The 19,532-nt window shown below is 46.6% G+C and overlaps 1 protein-coding gene across 9 annotated transcripts in view; it reads right to left on the bottom strand.

The window, feature by feature from the left end:
- Nucleotides 1-277: 277 nt before the first annotated feature.
- The window catches only part of PDZD2 (PDZ domain containing 2), a 255,476-nt gene continuing 236,221 nt past the window's right edge, over nucleotides 278-19,532 (bottom strand). For all 9 annotated transcript variants that reach the window (XM_043887462.1, XM_043887461.1, XM_043887459.1 and 6 more), the window contains 6 exons: nucleotides 15,443-19,409; nucleotides 14,537-14,654; nucleotides 11,155-11,256; nucleotides 10,155-10,425; nucleotides 8,103-8,237; nucleotides 278-3,101 (listed from right to left, as the gene is read on the bottom strand). In XM_043887462.1, coding sequence (XP_043743397.1) covers nucleotides 2,920-3,101; nucleotides 8,103-8,237; nucleotides 10,155-10,425; nucleotides 11,155-11,256; nucleotides 14,537-14,654; nucleotides 15,443-19,409 — 4,775 coding nt within the window. In that variant the 3' untranslated portion in view covers nucleotides 278-2,919. The remainder of the gene's footprint in view (nucleotides 3,102-8,102; nucleotides 8,238-10,154; nucleotides 10,426-11,154; nucleotides 11,257-14,536; nucleotides 14,655-15,442; nucleotides 19,410-19,532) is intronic.

Here is a 19,532-nt window from a genome sequence, read left to right on the forward strand (position 1 = left end):
GCACGCTAGGGATTCGAGGCCTGTTGAAATTGAAGAAGCAGTACCAGGAGAAAGGGTAGTAAGCTCCAGGAGGTTATAGAGGTGTGAGCTGTGTGATTTATTGATTTCAGAGGTGGAATAGATTTGAGTTTGTGTTATATCCTAGGTGTGACCATGGAAGAAGAGGGATTTGACTTCTTTTGTCTTGTTCCTCTTATGCATTCAGGTCATCAGTATTTCTTATCTTCATGTTGTAAAAGGTTATTCTATAGATGCAGAACTAAACTAAGACCACGAACAAGTAGTAAACAGTGTTTATTTTCTTAAAATTACTTTAAAAAGGTTGTTTATAGAGATGTGGATTTACATAACTTGGCGACAACATTTTAAAAATGTACAGGCTATTTTGTATTATTGCACTTACTCTTTCATAATATATAAGGCATTTTATTTTACATAAATAAAGGATAATGTATAATATCATACAACAGGTCTGGTGCCAATTAAGTCAACCCTAAAATTAAATGAACTGTGTATGGGAGGATAGAAATGAAACCCAACTTACTTCAACCTTCACGGTATATCCTTGCAACTACGATATACACATAACAAAGTTACTGTCATAGCTTATTGGATGACTGACTGACCAGCTAAAAAAACCAAAACAATGGAAGTTTTAGTAGGACAATACCATTAGTGTTCACGTCAGGAAGTGTGGAACTTTATTAGACTAATTAGAAATACAAGTCATGCCTTGGACACTGACAACAAGTAAATATCTTTCTATCTTAGGGTCAAAGTTTAGCTTTTGCTTCCTCAAAATCTAATTGTCGAATTCCATGGGAAGCCTTCTGGCGGGGTCCACTAGAAATAGCTGATGACTTGAATATGGTTCAGTGAACCAGAGGGCTACCCTCACACTTTTTAGTTACGAGGGTTAGGAACTCTTAGAAGGAGAGACTATTTCATTGCTTCAGAAGCTCCTGTCACATGGACTGTGCATTTCTATGTAGGCACAGCTAGGAGAGTAAAGACAAAAAATTTTCAGCGTGGACTTCAAATCATCTCTCATTTAGGCAAGAAAGCAGAAGCCACAAAACTGACCCCAGAGACTTAAAAACAATCTAGCATGCACCTTGCACTGACTTCCTATAGTATCCTACCTGGAACTGTAGTAGTGAAAAGTAGAAGCTAAATTAATCAGGTCTTTCTAGCAAACTCGTGAACTACATTCCCTTTTGTATAACCTGTTTAAAATGAGGAATCTGGGCTCACACCAGCCAGATAACTCAATCCCATCTGAGAACCTCTCTGGGCCAGTGCCACAGAGGTTTACTGGGATCAGTCACTCAGAAATAGGTTAATGAAAGAAATCACCCACATGAAACCTTTGCGTCACCATGCACGCATGTATGCAGCTTCACCCGTATTCTCAGACTCAGTGGGCTGGTTTGTGCCACCAGAGCATGTGGCCTGTGACCACCCAATTCTGCTCCTTTACCTCGAAAGACTGACTCACCCTCATTCTCCAACTTCTGATTACATTTTAGTAAATGAAGCTGATGAAGGTCTGGGTCGTTAAGAAAAGGTACAGTGTGAGGAGAGGCCGGCCCTTTTGGTGACCAGGAACAGCAACATCGAATGGAAACAGTTACTACAAAGAAGCTGGTGCTTCAGAAGGAAGAGCAGCTGGAATGAGTGTCACAAGCAAGCGTGAGTCACAACTGTGTTCTGCTGGGAAACATTTTTGGCAAAAGAGAGAATTTGCAAAACAGGAAAACAAAAAGAGCAAAAACTTCAGTCACTGCAGAGCTAATGCCATTACACTCAGGTCAGGAAAATTGATCCAATGGTTAGAAATGTTACATTTCTTAAGCTTATTGAGAAAGGGGGAAAAAAGTAAAAAAAAGTCCTTTAAAAGGATTATTTTAAGCTCCTCTACTTGGATTACAATCCAAGGATACTAAAAAGATAATTGATTTCTAAAAATTTAGCTTAAATTAGTGGTTGGAGAGTACATAAAATATAAAAATGGAAACTCAGTGACAATGGTATTTTTGCCTGCTCTTTCATTAACCAGTCTTGAATTTCAGCATTTATTCAAGACAAGTTGCAAACTGATGTAAGGTGCTTTCAGAGCTGGAACTTTCTGCTCATTCTAAGCAGCGAAGTTCATGGCTATTTAGTACAGTTTATCCAAACTGCATTCCTGTAAAATTGCCTTACGACGTACACTTTAGATCATGATCAATACTTCATGGTAATCAATAACTACCGATTAAACTATGCAGCCATACGTTGCACATTACACTCACTAAAAATACCACTTTCTGTATTTTGCTTTTTCATTTTTGGATAATTCCTGAGCCAACCTAACCATTAGGTCATAACTGATTCTGTTTGTTCAAGGGTCATGTTTTCCTTTTCAGGATAACAGACCCTTAGCTCCTCCCACTGAATGTGCCTAAAAGCATTCTGTCATTTACTTAGAAAATTATATAAAACTAGTCCTTTTAGTTGTGACAGTTGTGTTGCCCTCAGACGTTGTCAGATCCCTAATTGCCAGGATTGATTATGTTGGGAGAGGTGGGAGGAAGGATTTGGAGGTCTCACTAAATGTTTCAAGTAAAGAAGGGCATGCCACATCTTGTGTCCCCATTAGGAAACATAACAGACAGGAGGGGACAGGCACTGGAACGAAGTGGACCCTCCCAGCCTAAGTGATCCAGGCAGAAGGCTTAGGAGTTCAGCTCCATGGCTGCTGCTTCACGTGTGAACAAAAAAAGCTGGGGAGTGTGATAGTCTTGCCCGTACCAGTGCTTCTCTGTTGTTTCAGGAACCCATTGTTTAGAGAAGTCATTCTGATTTGCCAAAAAAGGGAATTGAGAAAAGGCGATTCCAGGTTTTAAAAAAAAAAAGTAACAAGCACCGTTAGCGTCACTACCAGTGCTTGCTGCATGAAGAATCCCTGTGCTTTCTAATGACTAACTGCACAGGTCCCTCTGGGACAGCCTTCATGATATTCCAGGCATCGAAGTGCATCAGCCCCACCAGGGATTTCCCATTAATGGCCAGAATTTCATCTCCAGCTTCTATTGTTCCTGCTTGCTCAGCTGCACCACCTGTGAGAATAAAGACAGAATGATAGCTGGGAACGTTCGTAATATATAGAATAAATTCCAAGTAAACTAAAAACTTTAGCTAGAAAAATCTCTAAACCATGTGCCTGCCTTTAATCTTAGGAGAAGGAAAGTTTTCCTTAAAACAAGACACACAAAGCATATACACAGAAAAATGTGACCACATAAAAAAATTCAAATCTGTAACCCCTCCTCCCCTAAACATAATCAATTGACTAGGGGATGATATTTTCATTGTATTTAGTCAACAAATAGAATGGGGGTTACTCTTCAGCTGGGCTAAAGATCTCCAGATCAATAATCAACCCACCAAAAATCCAAATGACCAATAAAAAACAAGTTCAGCTTCTACTTTTTAATAAATATTGGCTGATATATCCAACATGCTGAGAATTAATGAGAATTATATACTCATCAGTGACCTGCTTTTTACTTATTAACAAAGCTTAACATATTTCTACATGAAACTCTGTTATGGCAAGTTGATGAGCTTTGGAAAAGACAGAGTTTGCACCCCCTTCTATATACTCTTGCACATAAACATCTAAAACAATCATATTAAAGAAATGCACGCTGGCTGTAGAGGCATCTTTTCATCTAACGGAAGAAAGGACATTGAGAGAGAAAAATACCTAAGTTTGAAAAGAATTTTCTCAGAAATGTTTAATTAGATCTCAAAACACTGAGCAGATAAATCTTTTTGTCCTAGATTTTTGAAAATCATCGTTATTATTTGATATCAATACATGTGAAATGATAGTTGATTATAAAGACTGACAGAATAAAAATATAGCTGGAAGAAAGGAATTTCAAACCCACTCAAGGACAAAACACTTCATGTTGTTATCAGAAAAGAGATGAGCCCTCACCAATATCAGGCCTACAAAGAACAAGGAGACTGAATTCTAATCATTGCTTTCTCAAGATACACAGTTTTGGAAGTCTCAAAGCACCGATGTCTGACAGACCCAGTTAACACTGTGTTAGCATAGTTCCTATTCTGGGAATATTAACTAAAGGCCCCAAGCAGGTTATCTGAAACCATAAATTTTCTGGGTGTTCATCTGAGTCTAAGGATATGGGGATTCCAACCAACCAAAACAGGAGGCTGTGAGTTAGGGGCTGTAGGCAGTCACACTGATTTGGTCTCAAAGTCTGTGACTTCAAGCAGGTTAAGGTTTCTTGAAATTTCAGTTTTCTCATCTGCAAAATGGTGTTAACCTGTCTTGTTCCCTCACTAGGTTTTTACAAGGATCTAATGAGATGAAGCAGGTGAAGTCCTTGATGAACCACTCAGCGCTGTGCACACCAGAGGTTGTGCCAGCTTTTGGACTTCTTATACGCGCGAGAGAAGTAAACCTTCTTGTTTAAACTGTTGTTTTGGGTTTTCTGTTACCTGAGGCCAAAGAGAATTCCAATTTCATCAGGGTGTGTCTATTGAGGTTTTAAGAAAATATCTTTTAGAATCCTTCTATGCTTTTTTCCAAAAACGTCTTGCATAGTTTTTGTGTAGCACACTTTTAGGTTCTTTTCAGTTTTACTGTGCATTGGTAGCTTACAGTACTGAATGTACGCCTAGCTGTTTTTCTCATTCATTCACGGTTTTTGAGCTGGTCCCGGTTAATGGATATAGATCCTACTTGCTTCTTGAATTGCTGCATAGTTTTCCTTTTTATGGATGTAATGTATTTTACTCATCATTTTGCTACAGACAGAAATTTAAACTGTTTCATAGCTTCCAATTTAGCAAGCACTGCCAAATTTTTCCCCAGAGAGAGGTACCATTATATATACTTTTGCAAGAAAGTATGAGTGTTCTCCTTTCCCTACATCTTGCCAACACATCGTATTATGAGATTTCTTATTTATGGCCAACCTGATTTTAAAAAGATGATTCCTAGTAGTTACAATTTTCACCCAATAACTAATATTAGTTTGAGTATCCTTCCCTCTGTTTGTTGACCATTTAGGTTTTAACTTTTGTCTATTTTCTGTTCATTTCCTTTACCCAGATTTTCCCTTTATTTTGTATTTCTTATTGAATTATAGTTACTAGTATATTCTGGAATTAGCCTTTTGTTGATGTAAATACATTGCAAATATCTTCCAGTTGCTTAGATTTTTATGAAACTTTTTGCCATTTAGAAGTTAAACATTTTATATCTATGTATAATGTATATCATATATGTGTAATATAAATGATATACTTTTATGGTGTGTTTTTGTATGATATTTATGTAATTCTATTAGGATTTTAAAACAATGGTTATTGTTGATATACAGGAAATTCTGTTGCTTTTTTTGTATGTTGATTGTGAATTCTGCAGTCTTGGTGAACTGTTTATATTGGCTTGACATTTGATTCTCTTAGCTTTTTTCCAGTGAGGAAGGAAGGACATACAGTTTGCCAATAATGACAAACTACATTCCTGTACTTCCAGTCTTCATACCTCTAATCTTGTCTTATTGTGTTACTGATATTCTTGGTAAAATGATGAAAAGAGAAACATTTTAAAAGCAGCCTAGACAGTAATAGTGATGATGTTCTACCTCGATGGCTGCTGCTTCACACAAGAGGTTACAAGTAATTATTTTCTCATTTTTTTTCATCAATAAAATCCCTGACCTTCAAGAGAGCTTTTGGGAAATACAATATTTAATTCATTTATTATTCAAAGAATTTTTCTGTATTAGATTGATGCAAGAAATTGAATATTGCTGTATTGCTTTTAGTGTTTGGGCTGAAAGGCACAGGAAACCAAGATAAACAGAAAACCTGTATCCATTAAATTTTTAAGTAAAATAAAGGTAAGAAAAAATCTTTGGGTAGAGTGCTAAGCCTGAACAAAGAAACCAGCTTTACTGGTCTCCAGAAAGATTCGAGAGGAGGGAGCAGTATAATATTCAGAAATCCCTGAATGCCTTTTCCCAGGAATAAATCTGCAGGCTTGCACACAAGAGCAGTGGCAAGGCTTGTCTGTGCAACAGGTGCGTCTTTCCCATCCTCTCTATCCACTTACACAGTACAGTGTTCATGGATTTCTAGCCCGATGCTAGACAGAGGCCAGGAAGATACTGGAACATCATCTTTGCTCTGCTAGAAGGAGACCTCAGGGGCACTCACCTCTCCCAGGGCTGCTTTTCCACTCTGGTGCTGCAGATGCCATGGGATTCCTGGGCCTGGCCTCCCATTCTCCACCTGGCTGCTGCTTTATCTGGCCCCTGGTCTTTTGGCTCACAGGCTAAAAACACCTTATTGAGAGGTGAGCTGCTTGGCCGGCAGAAGCTTCATGTCCTGTGACTGATCACAGTCACCCTTCACTGTGCGTGTCCTAAACATCACCATCTTGCTGTTTCAGGCTCAGTCCGTTCGTTATTCCATCATCTTCCTCTTCATTGGTGCTGCCTGTCTGATTGTAGTGAGCAAGCTGCAAACTTGTTGTGTGCTTTTTTAGGTTTTCTTATGCCTGAATACTCCTATTGTTTTTCAACAGTCATGACTTCTCCAAATATTTCTCTTTATCTGGCATTCCTCATTCTCCCTTATCGCTCAATACCCTTTTGTAATTTTTATCTCTTTATTCCCTTGTGCTGTAGTTTTTAAGGTTTCTTCCTTGATTTTTATAAATTCTCTCCATAAGGATTTAGTATATTTTTAATTCTGTTCATTAATTTAAATACAGTTTGACTTTCTTTCTGCTAATGGGTTTTTGTGTGTGTGTTGATGTATCTGCCTTCTTCTGAATACCCTCTTGTTTCATGGGTGGTGTTTTTCTGCTCCAGGTTTGTCACGTCTGTTGACAGTCTCCTGATGCTCTTCATGTACTTTTTTTAGAGCTCCTGCTTATGAGTGCTCTGAAGAGTCAAACTGTCACGTTTCCCTTAACTTGGCTTTCTGTTTTAACTTGGCTGTCAAGTTAACACGTGCAGTGTTTTCCTGGTACCGTGCGTCTAGACATCATACAGCAGAGGCTTGGCTCCTGATTTGTGCCCGTCCTCTGCTTGCCCCAGGGACCGTGAGCAAACAGCCTGTTTCTGGCCACCCCTATTTACAGTTTGGGTGTGTGCTAGACTGCAAGAAAGTAAGATGGGAGCAGTAGATATTATTAGAATCATTGGTAAATATGAAATTTCTTCATACACTTAAATAATTCATTTTGTGATCATGGGCAGTCCCAAGAATCTCTTCAGATTCCTGAGCTAAATAAGTATACTAACAATATCAATATAAACATATTGTATATATGAAATCAGTATTGTAATATAAAATATTACACCTATAAATAGCATATGTGGGTATATATAAACATATCATTAGTATAATTATATTATTAATATAACTGTTCAGCTCTGGGACCTAGAGAGAGAATTTTGAGAACTGTCCAAGATCATAAAATATACTGAGTTCACGAAGAGACCTGTCTACCAACTATTTCAGTGATATCTAGTGGCTCACATGTTACTTTCTTGAAATTTTAAATGAATATGACCTTGACCAATGTTAAGTACCCCTGACTGGCAATGCTGATGGCATGACTTAGCTTGCTATGGAGCAACTGCCAAGGAGCTATGCCTCCTTAGCTTGCTGTATTCACATCCATGTAGCTAACAGTAAGTAACAACACAAAGACAGGAACATGGGGTCAGGGATACAGCCTCGAGGCTGGGGGCGCAGACACCGGAGCAGACTGCCTGGGTTCAAGCCGGGTTTGGCCACTGACATCGGCGTGACCTTAGGTGTCTGTGTAACCCCCACCGTGGGTCACTTTGTTCTTTTGTAAAACAGGGATGCTAACAGTACCCATGCTATATAACTGTCACGTGGATGAGCAACACGTGTGAAATGCTCATGACAGAGCTGACGCAGTAGACCCTGGATGTCAGACAGCATTAAAAACAAATTTGATTTCCAGATGGAAGGCGCTGACATGCACAGAGAGAAAACAGGCACTGGGCAGTGGACTGGCTTTTCTAGGACATTACCTTTGTACACTCTCTTAACGAGCAGGGGCCCGTCTCCAGCCATGGATGACTTCCCTCCGTCCAGGCTCAGGCCCAGCCCGGCCGAGGTCTTCAGCACTTCCACGCACACAGCCTCGTGCGCAGCCATGCTTCTCCCTGCGGCGACAGCATGCGTTTGTAAAGCTGACGGCAGCAATCCGAGGCCCTGCCGGCCCAGGGCCCCCCAGCGTGTTCCCCCAGCACTCTCGAGTCCTGTCCACCAACGTGAGGGTTGGTCTCCCCACACCCGGAGCTGTGTTCCTGCCGTCCCCACCCCTCTGCTCGCCTGAGCACCTTCTGCCAGCACAGACAAGGCACTGCTGCCCAGGCAGAAATCCCCACAGTCAGTGCACATCTCAGAGTAGACTCAAGTCACGCTTTGGGAATCAGATTTGATTTCCTGCCAACCTTGGCAGCTAAACATCACAGTCTGGTTCTGACAACCTGTGATACCCAAGTGCCAGGCCTCATGGGAGACGTGGTGCTTCCGTCCTCCTCCTGTGAGGGGTACCCCTGCTTCTGGTTGTCTGTCTGTATCACACACTAGCTGTCTTCATTGCCATCTCCTGGCTCCACTCTGGGGAGAACGTTTCCGTGGTGATGCCAGCTCCATAGCAACAATCCTGTGCCTACTCTGTGTGCTGAGGTTTGTCTTGGGGGTCTGAATACAGAGTGTAAATTTGCCGTTTATTTCCCTTCCAGGGAAGGATGTCTGAGTTGAGTGGAAAGGGCACTTATTTGCTTGGGAGGTAGGAGAAGGACCACAAACAGATTAAACTGTCCACTTGGGGTTGGGGCCAAGGTAGCATCACCACCTTTGAATATAAAGGCCATTCCTGTGGTTTAAAGAAGGCCTTCGGACTTCCCTGGTGGCTCAGATGGTAAAGTGTCTGTCTAGAATGCGGGAGACCTGGGTTCGATCCCTGGGTCGGGAAGATTCCCTGGCAACCCACTCCAGTACTCTTGCCTAGAAAATCCCATGGACGGAGGAGCCTGGTGCAGGCTACTGTCCATGGGGTCGCAAAGAGTCGGGCATGACTGAGCAACTTCACTCACTCATTCCACATGGTCTGAAAGAAACTTCCTCACAGAGGGCAGGGCACCATTTTTCAGTAGGTCATAAACTTTTGGTTAGACAGGAAAACGGGCCCATACTGCAATCACTTGGGAACCTTAAAAAGATACTGGGCCCCCGTCCCTCACTCCACACTCACCCTCAGAGTTTAACTTAATTGACCTGGGGATTTCCTGGGCATCGGGATTTTAAAAAGCTTCCTAGGCACTTCGAACATCAAGCCCAAGTGGGCTGCAGTCAGTGCTTGATGAGGCGTAATCACCTTATCATGGGTAAGGCATATTGGATCTGGTAGAGCCCTAGGCAGGGGGATCTTGAAGAATAGGAATACGAAGAAAGAAATTTATGCCCTGAACGTGCGTGTAGTTTGGTAACTCTGTTAAAGCTGGTTCAAGGCCAGATGCCCTGAAGCGGCTATAGGAATACTTAGTGATTATAAATTTCAGGACAGCCTTTTCTATATCTGAGTTCCTGAGTCTTACAAACTCTGAAAACTGTTAGGACTGAGTGCCCGGTGGTTTCCTTTGACAGCTTAAGTTTCCAGGATTGCACTGAAAATACACCCAACAAGGACTTCCCTGGTGGTCCAGTGGTTAAGACGGAGCGCTTTCACTGCCAGAGCCAGGGTTCAGTTCCTGGTTAGAGAACTAAGATCTCAAAGCCATGTGGTCCAAAAGAGAAGAAAAGCAAGTACACCAAACCTCTGAGACAGTGCAAGGGCAAAGGTTAAGCATGACAAGATCTGGTAAGTAAGGTATTTGCCTGTCCTGGGAAGGGCTTCGGTTTCTAGAAGAATAAGAGCAAGACAGTGCAGCAGAGGGCAGACAACGAACACGCCCGACACCGTGGAGGCATCTGGACAGGAACAGTTTCTTACGTGTTCAGCAGAATCCGTGCCATTCTCGCCAAAACCATCACAGATAGCTCAGGCCACCGCAGCTGCTGAACTGATTTCTTACCTGTTCCAGGCTCGAGGGGGCTGGTCTTTCTGGACACCAAGCCCTTCCCGTTGGCTGTGGGAGGCTCCTGCCGGCTGGAGGGCCTGGGCTGATCACTCCCTTTCTTGATGACCATGAGGACATCTTTGTGCAGCTGTGCCTGGTGCAGAGCCTTCAGCACGTCCCCGTGGGCTAAGCCAGCCAGTGAGGTGCCGTTGAGGGACAGCAGGAAATCCCCTCGGCTCACAGTCCCTTCCTGAGAAGCCGCCCCCTGAGAAAACACCCTGTGGACCTGCGACGAGGAGAGGACAGAGCCAAGTTCACTTAAGAAGTCCAGAAAAAGGGCCAATCTGTAGTAACATTAAGTTTCTCATGGCAAGTTTCCCATGTGATACACTTGGTTTACCAAAAACATTCCATGTGAGAGACAGGATTAATAACAGCCGCAGCAGCACCTCAATACAGTTTTATTCTTGCTAGCGTCTAAAATGGGCCTCGGTGCTCCATGTGCATACTCAATCACTTTAGTTGTGTCCAACTCTTTGCGACCCCACGGACTGCCTCCTCTGTCCACGGGATTCTCAAGGCAAGAATACTGGTGCTCCATGGGGCAATAAGAAAAAAGATGAACAGAACTGGGTCTCGCCCAAGGAAACTGATCTCCCTAATGATTTCAGAGGCTTCTTGAGTGATATAAAATTTTAATTCTGAACTGATTTATAAGCAAATGCAAGTTTTGGTCCATTAGTTCTAAGGTCCATCTTAAACCAATAAAATGTTTAGGTGAATATGAGGATGTAGACAACTGTTTCTATGTAGCATCATCTTAGGTCACTCGCTATGTGTTAAAAGTGCCTATGTTTGTCAATGAAAACATTACGTACCACTTTCCCCACTTGGTTTTGGTGACAGGACACCCCCCCCCCCGCATTCTTTGAACCGACTGACATGAATTCTGTGCTGATCAAGTTCTCAGGCTGCTGCACGGCTGACCCGACAGCATCTCCACAGTGTCACTTACCACAATTGATTTTGGCTGCACGTCTGTCCCTCCTGCCACACTGAATCCCAGACCTGAGCCTTCTTTTTTATTCAAGACTATGAAGCAAATATCTTCTTTGTTCTAGTGAAAAGAAACAGAAACCAACATATTTCTTGTGCCAGAGTAAGGAAGGTTTGAACACATCCTCCCCACAGTACTGTGTGTGGGGCTTGTTACTGCTAAACTTGATGGTTCTTTAGGTGCCTCCACACGCTATTGGGAGTGGAGGGCCCATCTCAAATACCCTGCATTCCTCCTGCGTGGTGCTTATGCGGAGTTTCAAGGGTCTATCTTATAGCTCTAGGACTACTGGGAAGGTCATATGAACCAGGATGGGGGCAGGGACACGGGACACTTAGAAGCCATTCTCAGCACCAGATGGTGTGTTCCCAAACCTGATCATAGCACGTAAGTCAATCATGAAAGGAATTCTTTACAGTTTTCTTAGTCTACAATTGAGCAAAGCCTGTGTTGTCAGTAGCAGAGAGAAGTATAGATGCCAAGACAGGATAAAAGCACATTGAAGCCATAAGTTTTACACCCCCTCAACCCCACCATGTTCAGCTCATTGGATTTTAGATACAATGAATGAACTGGTAGTTAAAGAACACAAAAGTATTTTGAAAAATGGGAAGTACATATAAAACTGTCAACTCACTGGGACTAGAACATTCTTAGTAACTGAGTCCTAGGGTTAAATAACAGAAGACATTCCTGTGTTTTAAGCATCAATCGAAAGGTACCTTGGAATAAAGATTTTAAAATAAAATTATCTGGGCTAATTATTCTGAATTTTGACTTCCTTTGCCCACATGCTAGATGTGATTCAGCATCATTTTAAAGAGCTGTGTTGCTAGGTTTCCCATGAAGTAATTGATTTATAATCCATCAATTCAAGGTGTTCTCAAGCTCAGCAACAGAAAGAGAATCTAATAATAACCAGGCTGGCTGTGACAGAGAAAGTGAGAATGTTGAAAGAGAAGACCACCTCTTTGTTTTGCTGGGCAAAGAAACCAATATTTAAAAAAACAATGTTTAGCATTAGTTCTAAAGAGTAATCCAGAGCATTTTTACACCCCTCTAAAGAGGTTCATTCAAACCTAAGCTGACACTGGAGTATCCAGCAGAACTTTGGGGGGCTGGGATGTTTACTTCATGGGCAAGTTCAAGCATATATACAAGACGCTGGTCACCAGAGAGGACTGATGACTAGGCTTTCTCACAAAAACAGGAACATGTGGTCTGGGAAGTGATCTCAGTGCAGCTTCTGGAAATGGGATGCTGAACTAGAAATACTGTTCAGATATTTAAATGCCTTACTGGAGCAAAGACAATATTTAAGAATGAGACTCTCCTGCATTCTGGGATATACCACGAAGATTTTAATTTATTCAGATTTTTTCTTGCTCTAGTTGTGTTTGAGGATACAAGTGTGCTAGAGACTGACTGCTAGGCTAAGTGTTGACTCTCCAAAAAGGTTAGCACAGCATCAGAGAAGCTAGATGGTCCTCAAGAGCTCTCCCAAGATCTGCACATGTTGAAGTGTCAAGACCAGAGCTGTTTCCTGACTCTAAATCTCTCACAGCACCCTCCAGAAGCCACAGGAAGTCAGTACAACACCTGCGGATCACACTCATTGGGAAAAAAGCAAGGTAGTAAACTTCTGAAGATGACAGAGAAAGGACGTCTCTACTCACAGCTCCTCTCCAAAATTAACTGAAGACAATTAGAAAAAAGGCAAAAGCAAGCTGCATTCTGATCAAAATTGGAATAATCTTCAACACCTCCTGGTGGTGAATATGGAACCAGGGTGAGGAGGTGAGGGAGGCCGGGAGATGACCCCAGGGTGGCGTTGAGCACGCTGTCCACACCAGAGTCTGCTGTGTTTGTGGTCCCTGACAGTGTGCCTCTCAAGTGTGAGCTCGTTTGAGGCTTTTTGGTTTTCCGCTCATATCTAACACTGTAAAATGTCTGGAGCAAAGAGCCTGGCAAAGTATGAACCCACTGAGCCACCTTGATACAAAATCCAAGAGTAAGGCTTTCATGATTTGTAACAAGTCGATGAAAGAAGGGAGCGGATGGAACAGTCCCTCTTGCTGAAAGTAAAAAATGCTGTTATGTCTCAAGATGTTTCCTAACCGCACAGACCAAACAAGGGACAGAGAAGCCAAAGGGAGTAGAAGCTGAAAGGAACTGATCTCTATTCCTCCGCATCTCCTCTCCATTCTGGTTCATTCCATATTAGATGCCAATGTCACATCTGGGTACCCTTCTGGGTAATGTTAGAATTTCTGGAATCGTGTTCTCAGGTGGTATCAGTGACCAGGTATATTACCACTCAAGAAAAATTGTTCATATTTGCTTTTTTTCCTCTGGATAAAAAATATTCATTTATTTGGGTTCAAATCTTAATGAATCCTTCTGAGAAATTAACATGCTTCAGAGAAGTATTCTAAATATGAACCCATGGTTTCTTTTGTTATTGTTTACGGTCACATCCAATTTATCGAAAGACTTGACTTGTAACGACTAATCTGCTTCTTTGAAGGTCTTGTAATTGGGGCCAGGGTAGGACTGTTAGTCACTAAGTTGTGTCCAACTCTTTGTGACCCTATGGACTGTAACCCACCAGGCTTCTCTGTCCATGGAATTCTCCGGGCAAGAATACTGGAGTAGGTTGCCATTCCCTTCCCCAGAGGATCTTCCAGACCCAGGGATCAAACCCAGGTCTCCCGCATTGCAGGCAAATTCTTTACCATCTGAGCTACCAGGGAAGCCCCAGAGTAGGGCCACACAGCTGTTAACTCTCGTTTCCCCAGCAGGTGGCTCCCTTCACAGGCAGTTATGTCCACTCAGGTGGACGGAGGTACTTGTGAGATGGACAGAGGTACTCATGGCCATTCCCCCACCGTTCCAACATGCCGAGTCCTGTTGGCAGCACTTGCTGCAGACAAACTCCAGGTCGGGGGTGGGTGGGGAAGATGGTAACTAGTTGCTCCTGGGGGAGTAAAACACCAATCTGGCACTGAAAAATTCAAGACAAGCAAGCTTCTGAAGCAAGCTGCGAGCACCCAAGACAGATCAGACTGCGCTGCTGAACTTGCCGCACGGGACTTGGGAGAAGGGCTCTCCCGGGTCCTCTAAAGCTGTGGCACACGCCTGAGCACCGAGGTGGCAGCAGTCCCATCTTCCAGTGTTTTCTGTAGTTCTGTTTGTTTTTTTACCCCCGAACTTTAAACTTTTTATTTTGTCTTGAGGTATAGTTGATGAATAATGCTGTGGTAGTTTCGGGTGAACAGCAAAGGGGCTCAGTCCTACGCACACAGGGATGCATTCCTCCCATTTTCCGTATTTCACTCACCTCTGATTGTGCTTTCGCTTCCTGAATGAGAGTGAGGACAGTAGATCTGGACCCCACTGAGGACAGAACGGACTGCAGTCTTTGCTGATCCCCTGCTGAGACCAGGAGTTGTTGCAAACTAAATAATATAAACATATTGGAAGAACGTTAAAGAAAAAAACTTCTCCACTGTACTAGGATGCATTAAGAATGATCTCCTTTCTACCACATTGCAGGTATTTTCTGATTTTCATGCTCTCTTTTGGTCACAACTCCATTTCAAACTGCTTGAAGAAGCTCTAACGCTCAACAGAAATTTCATTCACTGCCAACAGCAGTGGGAATTCCTATGGATTCTAGGATCCCTCCAAGATGTTAGGGGACCAATGCTGAACTTGAACAGAAAATTTCAGACATATTAAATATTGTATAGGCTCCAGTGAAATATTTTAAAACATACTAGAAGTTTCCTGTTTGACTTCGGTCACTTTCAAAGGCTCCAATCCTACCCCAATGGTCAGGTTTCCTCATCGTACCATCTCTCTCTCTTGCTCTGTGTTTTTGCAAAGTGCCCTGTCCTACAAAAGCCTCTCTTTAGAGCAACATTTTGACAAACACTTCCCTGCAGGCACTTTATTTTCCAGTACTAGTATTAAAAAAAAAAAAAATTGGAGACTGGAATAGAAAAAGGATGTTAGTGGGATTTATTCAGTGTAATCTGAATAAAGTCTGTCATTTAGCTAATTGTGTGTTGTTTCAGTGTTAACTTCTGACAAATGGACCATGGTTATGTAAGATGTTAACCTAAGGAGCAGCTAGGTGCGATGTACATGGGAAGTTTGCACTAGTTTTGCAACTTTTGTAAAAGTCTAGAACTAATCCATTAAAAAAAAAAATTACATAAAAGGGGAAGGGAGGGACACTTACTTAACTGACCAACTTCTTCCAGAAGGCAGATCCTGGGTGGTCTCACCCACATCGTGGGCTGAACTGGGTGCTCTGGGGTCAGTGGCTTTGGGACAGGCCCTGTCTGCCCCATCCTCGGGGCATGAAAGGGCAGTGGACCCAGCGAGGCCCCCAGCAGGGGAGCCAAGCGACCTCCGGGGGACAATTTCCAACTCGGTTTTGAAGAGCACGGCAGATGGTCCTGCTGAGAAGTCTTCGCTGCAGAGCTTGTCCAAGTCGGGCATGCTCAGGGCTCTCAGCTCCTGGAGCTTCGAGCGGGACAGAGGTGAGGCCTGTGTGTGACGCACCGAGGACTTGTTCCTCTTGGCAGGAGAGGCAGGGGTTGCGGTCGGGGCAGGGATGCCCGAAGGACCAGGTGGTCTCTTGGGGTCAGAGTCAGCGCCCTTGTTACGGGGGTCTGCTGGGGTCTGCCGGGAGATGGTCAGCATCATGCTGGACGGGGACTTGGTCATCGGGGGGATGGTGGTGCCGGCTTCACCTTGGCTTTCACTGCAGGAACTCAGGCTGCGTCTCAGCGACCTCGCCGCTGGGTCACTGGAGTGGCCAAGCGTCCCGGAAACCACACTGCCGGATGACCGTCTCCCTATGGGAGGCTTGGAACTCACTGATGAGAAGGGGGAGGCCCCGGCCTTGGCCGCGGGCCGGTCAGAGTGGGCCAGGTTCTCGAAAGACTTGATCCTCTGCTTCACAGAGAAAAAGGAGGTGGGTTCATGGGGCCAGTTCTGCGGGGAGTAGTGATGTCTCCTGGTGACTGTGACTCTGTCTGTGAGCTGGCAGCTGGTTTCCTGGGAGGACAGGACATCTGCTTCGTCTGTTGTCGGAAGGTTTCCTGAAGTCTCTAGCAGGGGCTTTACGCTGTATACGCCCTGACCATTAGCCAGGCTGAGAACGGTGCCTCTGGATGCCTTGGCCTCGAAGAGGCCCCCGCTAGTGCCAGGGATCTGGCTGTCCCGAGGGGCGCGCCCTGGGCTCTGCGGGGCATGGCCCTCCCGGCCAAAATGACTGGAGAACTGGGCCGGCATGGAGTAGGTCCTGGTCGCTGGCCTTGGCGTGAAGTAGGGATGGTCGTCCAGCACTGGGCCCGCTTGTGGGCCGTTCCTGGGCACCCCTAGGGCATCGGCCATCTGGCTGGGATCAGCCTTTCTAGCTGGCAGCTGCGGGGAGGAAGAGGAGGAGAGTCTTGCCAGGCTGACAGATCGCTGCTGTGCTTCCAGCTCCACCTGGGAGACCCGGGTTGGGAGTGAGGACAGGTGGTTTGGGGAGGACTCCCCTGGCTGGTGACAGAGCCCAACCTCACTCTTCTCCTGACGGTTGCTCTGGGACAAGAGCCCCCCCTGTCTGTCCCTCTCAGCCGGCATGTCACCCGATATGCTCTTTAGCATCCTTTCAGAAGGGATCTCAATGATTTTCAGCTGCTTGGTTCTTTCGGGAGGCTCACCGGCAATTATTTTGCTTCTTTTGTCACCAGTCACCCCGGGCAGGGCAGCTTCTGCTGCGGAGTCCGTTTGGCTGGATGGGAACCGCTCGCCCTGCCCGGGAGTGGGGACCTCCCGCTTGATGGCCGCTGTGGACATGCCGCTCCTCGATGCCGCGGGACTTGGTGGCCCCGGGGATGCCAGGGGAGCCCTGCTCTCTGGACCACACTTGGGAGGTCTGGTGGCAGCTAGGCAGCTTCGGTCGGGTTCCGCATGCACAGCCGGGTGGAGCCTACCGCACCCACCTTGCTCAGGAGGGGTCTTGGGGGTGGTCACGGGCGAAACGAACACCCTGATGCTCGAGTCGGATGCAGAGGGCTTCAGGGAGCCCAGGGTCCCAGGGGGCAGCTTGGCCTCCACACACTGGGGAGACTGGGGGGCGACTGCGGCATTCCTGTCCAGCTCCTCGTGGTCAGCTGCGTGGAGCCGGTGCGCCGCCACCTTGGAGAGCATCCTGTGGGAGGCCTGGGGCGAGACCAGGGCTTTCCTGCGCTCCGTGCCCGCCGTCTTCCCCGTGTGGGCGGCTGGGGCCTCGGAACTGACTTTGCTTTTGCTTCTGACGCTCAGTCTCTTCAGCTTAGGACCGGCTTTGGGTTTCTGACAGTTACTCAAAAGGGTTTCCATGGAACTTTTCCCAGGCAGGTCTTTATTCTCAAGATTCAGCCGAAGAGGGGGGCTATCCGGCACAGGGGCCCCCTTCTTGTGGCTTGAGCTCAGCACCTGGGCCTTGGGGTCGGGACTTCTGGCCAGCAGCGTGGATTGTTCCGCTTCAGTTTTGCTCTGCGGATGCGTCCCGTGATTGTTCTTATTTATCTCTTTAAACCAGGCCATGAGGGGCCGCCTGGAGGTGGCTTTTGGCTTTGGCAACAAGTCCTCTGGGCCTTGACCTCCGGAGATGTGCAGGGTTCCCAGAGCTGAGTCTCCGTTCTTGGGGACACACGCCCTGAAGGAGGCTTGGTTTTCAGCAGTGTGAACATCTGTTTCTTGTTTCTCAGGTGGGGTCTTGTCATCCAAACAGTCATACTCCAAACCATTCACCATGTTAGGAGAACCGAGGGCGCCCGGGGGGCTGGGGACAGGCCTGATGCCCGGAGGAGGCTGGGTGGCTTCCCCAGAGTCCTCTTCACTCGGGGACCTGGGGTCTTGGGAGACCCTCGCATCCTCAGGCGGCTCCGCCTCCCGAGAGCTCATGTCTGACAGAGGAGGAGGTGGCTGCGGGCGGGTGGAGGTGCCTGGCACGAAGCGGGCTGTGTGGCCCACTTCTGCCCCCACCTGGCTCAGGGCTCCGTCCCTGGGGGGCAGGGCTGCGGTGAGGGCAGGGCAGGTGGCCGCCCGGGCGGGAGCCAGGGCAGTGGCTGAGGGTCGATCGGGGGAGCCATCCGCGGAACAGATTTCCACCTGCTCCTCCTCCGACTCCGTCGTGTCTCCCTTGTGAGAAGGCTCAGGAGGACGGGGACGAGGAGGGGACCAGCTGTCCCGGGCGGGAGCTCGCGGGGCTTCGGTGAGCGACTCGGGGTCCGAGGACGAGTCCTCCGCGTCCCCGTACATGGACGAGAGGGACACGGACGGCTCGGTGCTGTCTCCTAGGCCTGACAGCGAGGTGCTGTCTTCGTGGAGACTGCTGAGATTCCTAGAGTAGTTGCTCAGAAAGCTTTTGTTCACAGTAAAATGTCTGTCGGGATTGATGGAATCCAAAACTGAAGGCTGGCCGGCCCACTGAGGGTGAGGGGCCGGACCAGCCGCCCCGGGCCTCCTTGGGGCAGGGGTTGGACTCCCCGAGGCTGGCTGTGGCCCCTGGGCAGCCTGCTCTCTGCTCAGCCGGTCCTCTTTCCCGGGGGAGGGAAGCCTTGCTCCGGAGGCATCCAGTTCCCCCAGGAGCCTGTCGATATCTGTCACCGGGCAGTGCCCGCTCCCTCCGGGGCAGCCGGGCCCCAAGGCACCCTCACACACCTCCTGGGCCTTGTCACTTGGCGATGGCAGGGCTGGGCCAGCCTGCGGGGCGCTGGCAGACCCCAAGTCTGTTCCCTGGGGCAGAGCCAACCCCTGGCAGTTTCTGGGGACAAGGACTGCTGAGGTTTGCAGAGCCTTGGCGCAGTGACCCGGAACCCCCTCTTGGCTCTTCTTCCCGGACGTGAGGTCTCGTGGCAGCCCAGCACCAGTCGGAGGTGCCCCCTCAGCCATGGGTCCTGCTCCCCTGGGGGTCGTTGCCTTCCGGGCAGCGCAGGGCGAGCTGGCGTTGGGAGCTGCTCTCATCTCACGGAGATCAGGATGAGCCGTTGCCATTGTCCCTGGGGAGGTGCTGTCCTCAGACTCGGGCATCCTGGGTGACTCTGGCCCTCCAGGGTCCTCAGGTCGCCTCGCTGGTCCTGTGTCCACCGAGCTCTGGCTGGGGTCAGGGTGAGCCGCCCCCTTCTGCCCTGGGGAAGGGAGAGGGTCTGGGGAGCCATCTGCTCCTGGGTAGAGAATAAAAAAAAAAGTTGGAGTGGTGGGGAAGACACAGGGTGAAAGGTAAGAAAACAGAAAACTTCTCAATGAAAACAAGAGAAAATTGTAAACAGTCTCAATTTTTTTGGGCT

This window comes from Cervus elaphus, chromosome 25 (genome assembly GCF_910594005.1).
Source record: "Cervus elaphus chromosome 25, mCerEla1.1, whole genome shotgun sequence".
NCBI classification, from domain to species: domain Eukaryota; kingdom Metazoa; phylum Chordata; class Mammalia; order Artiodactyla; family Cervidae; genus Cervus; species Cervus elaphus.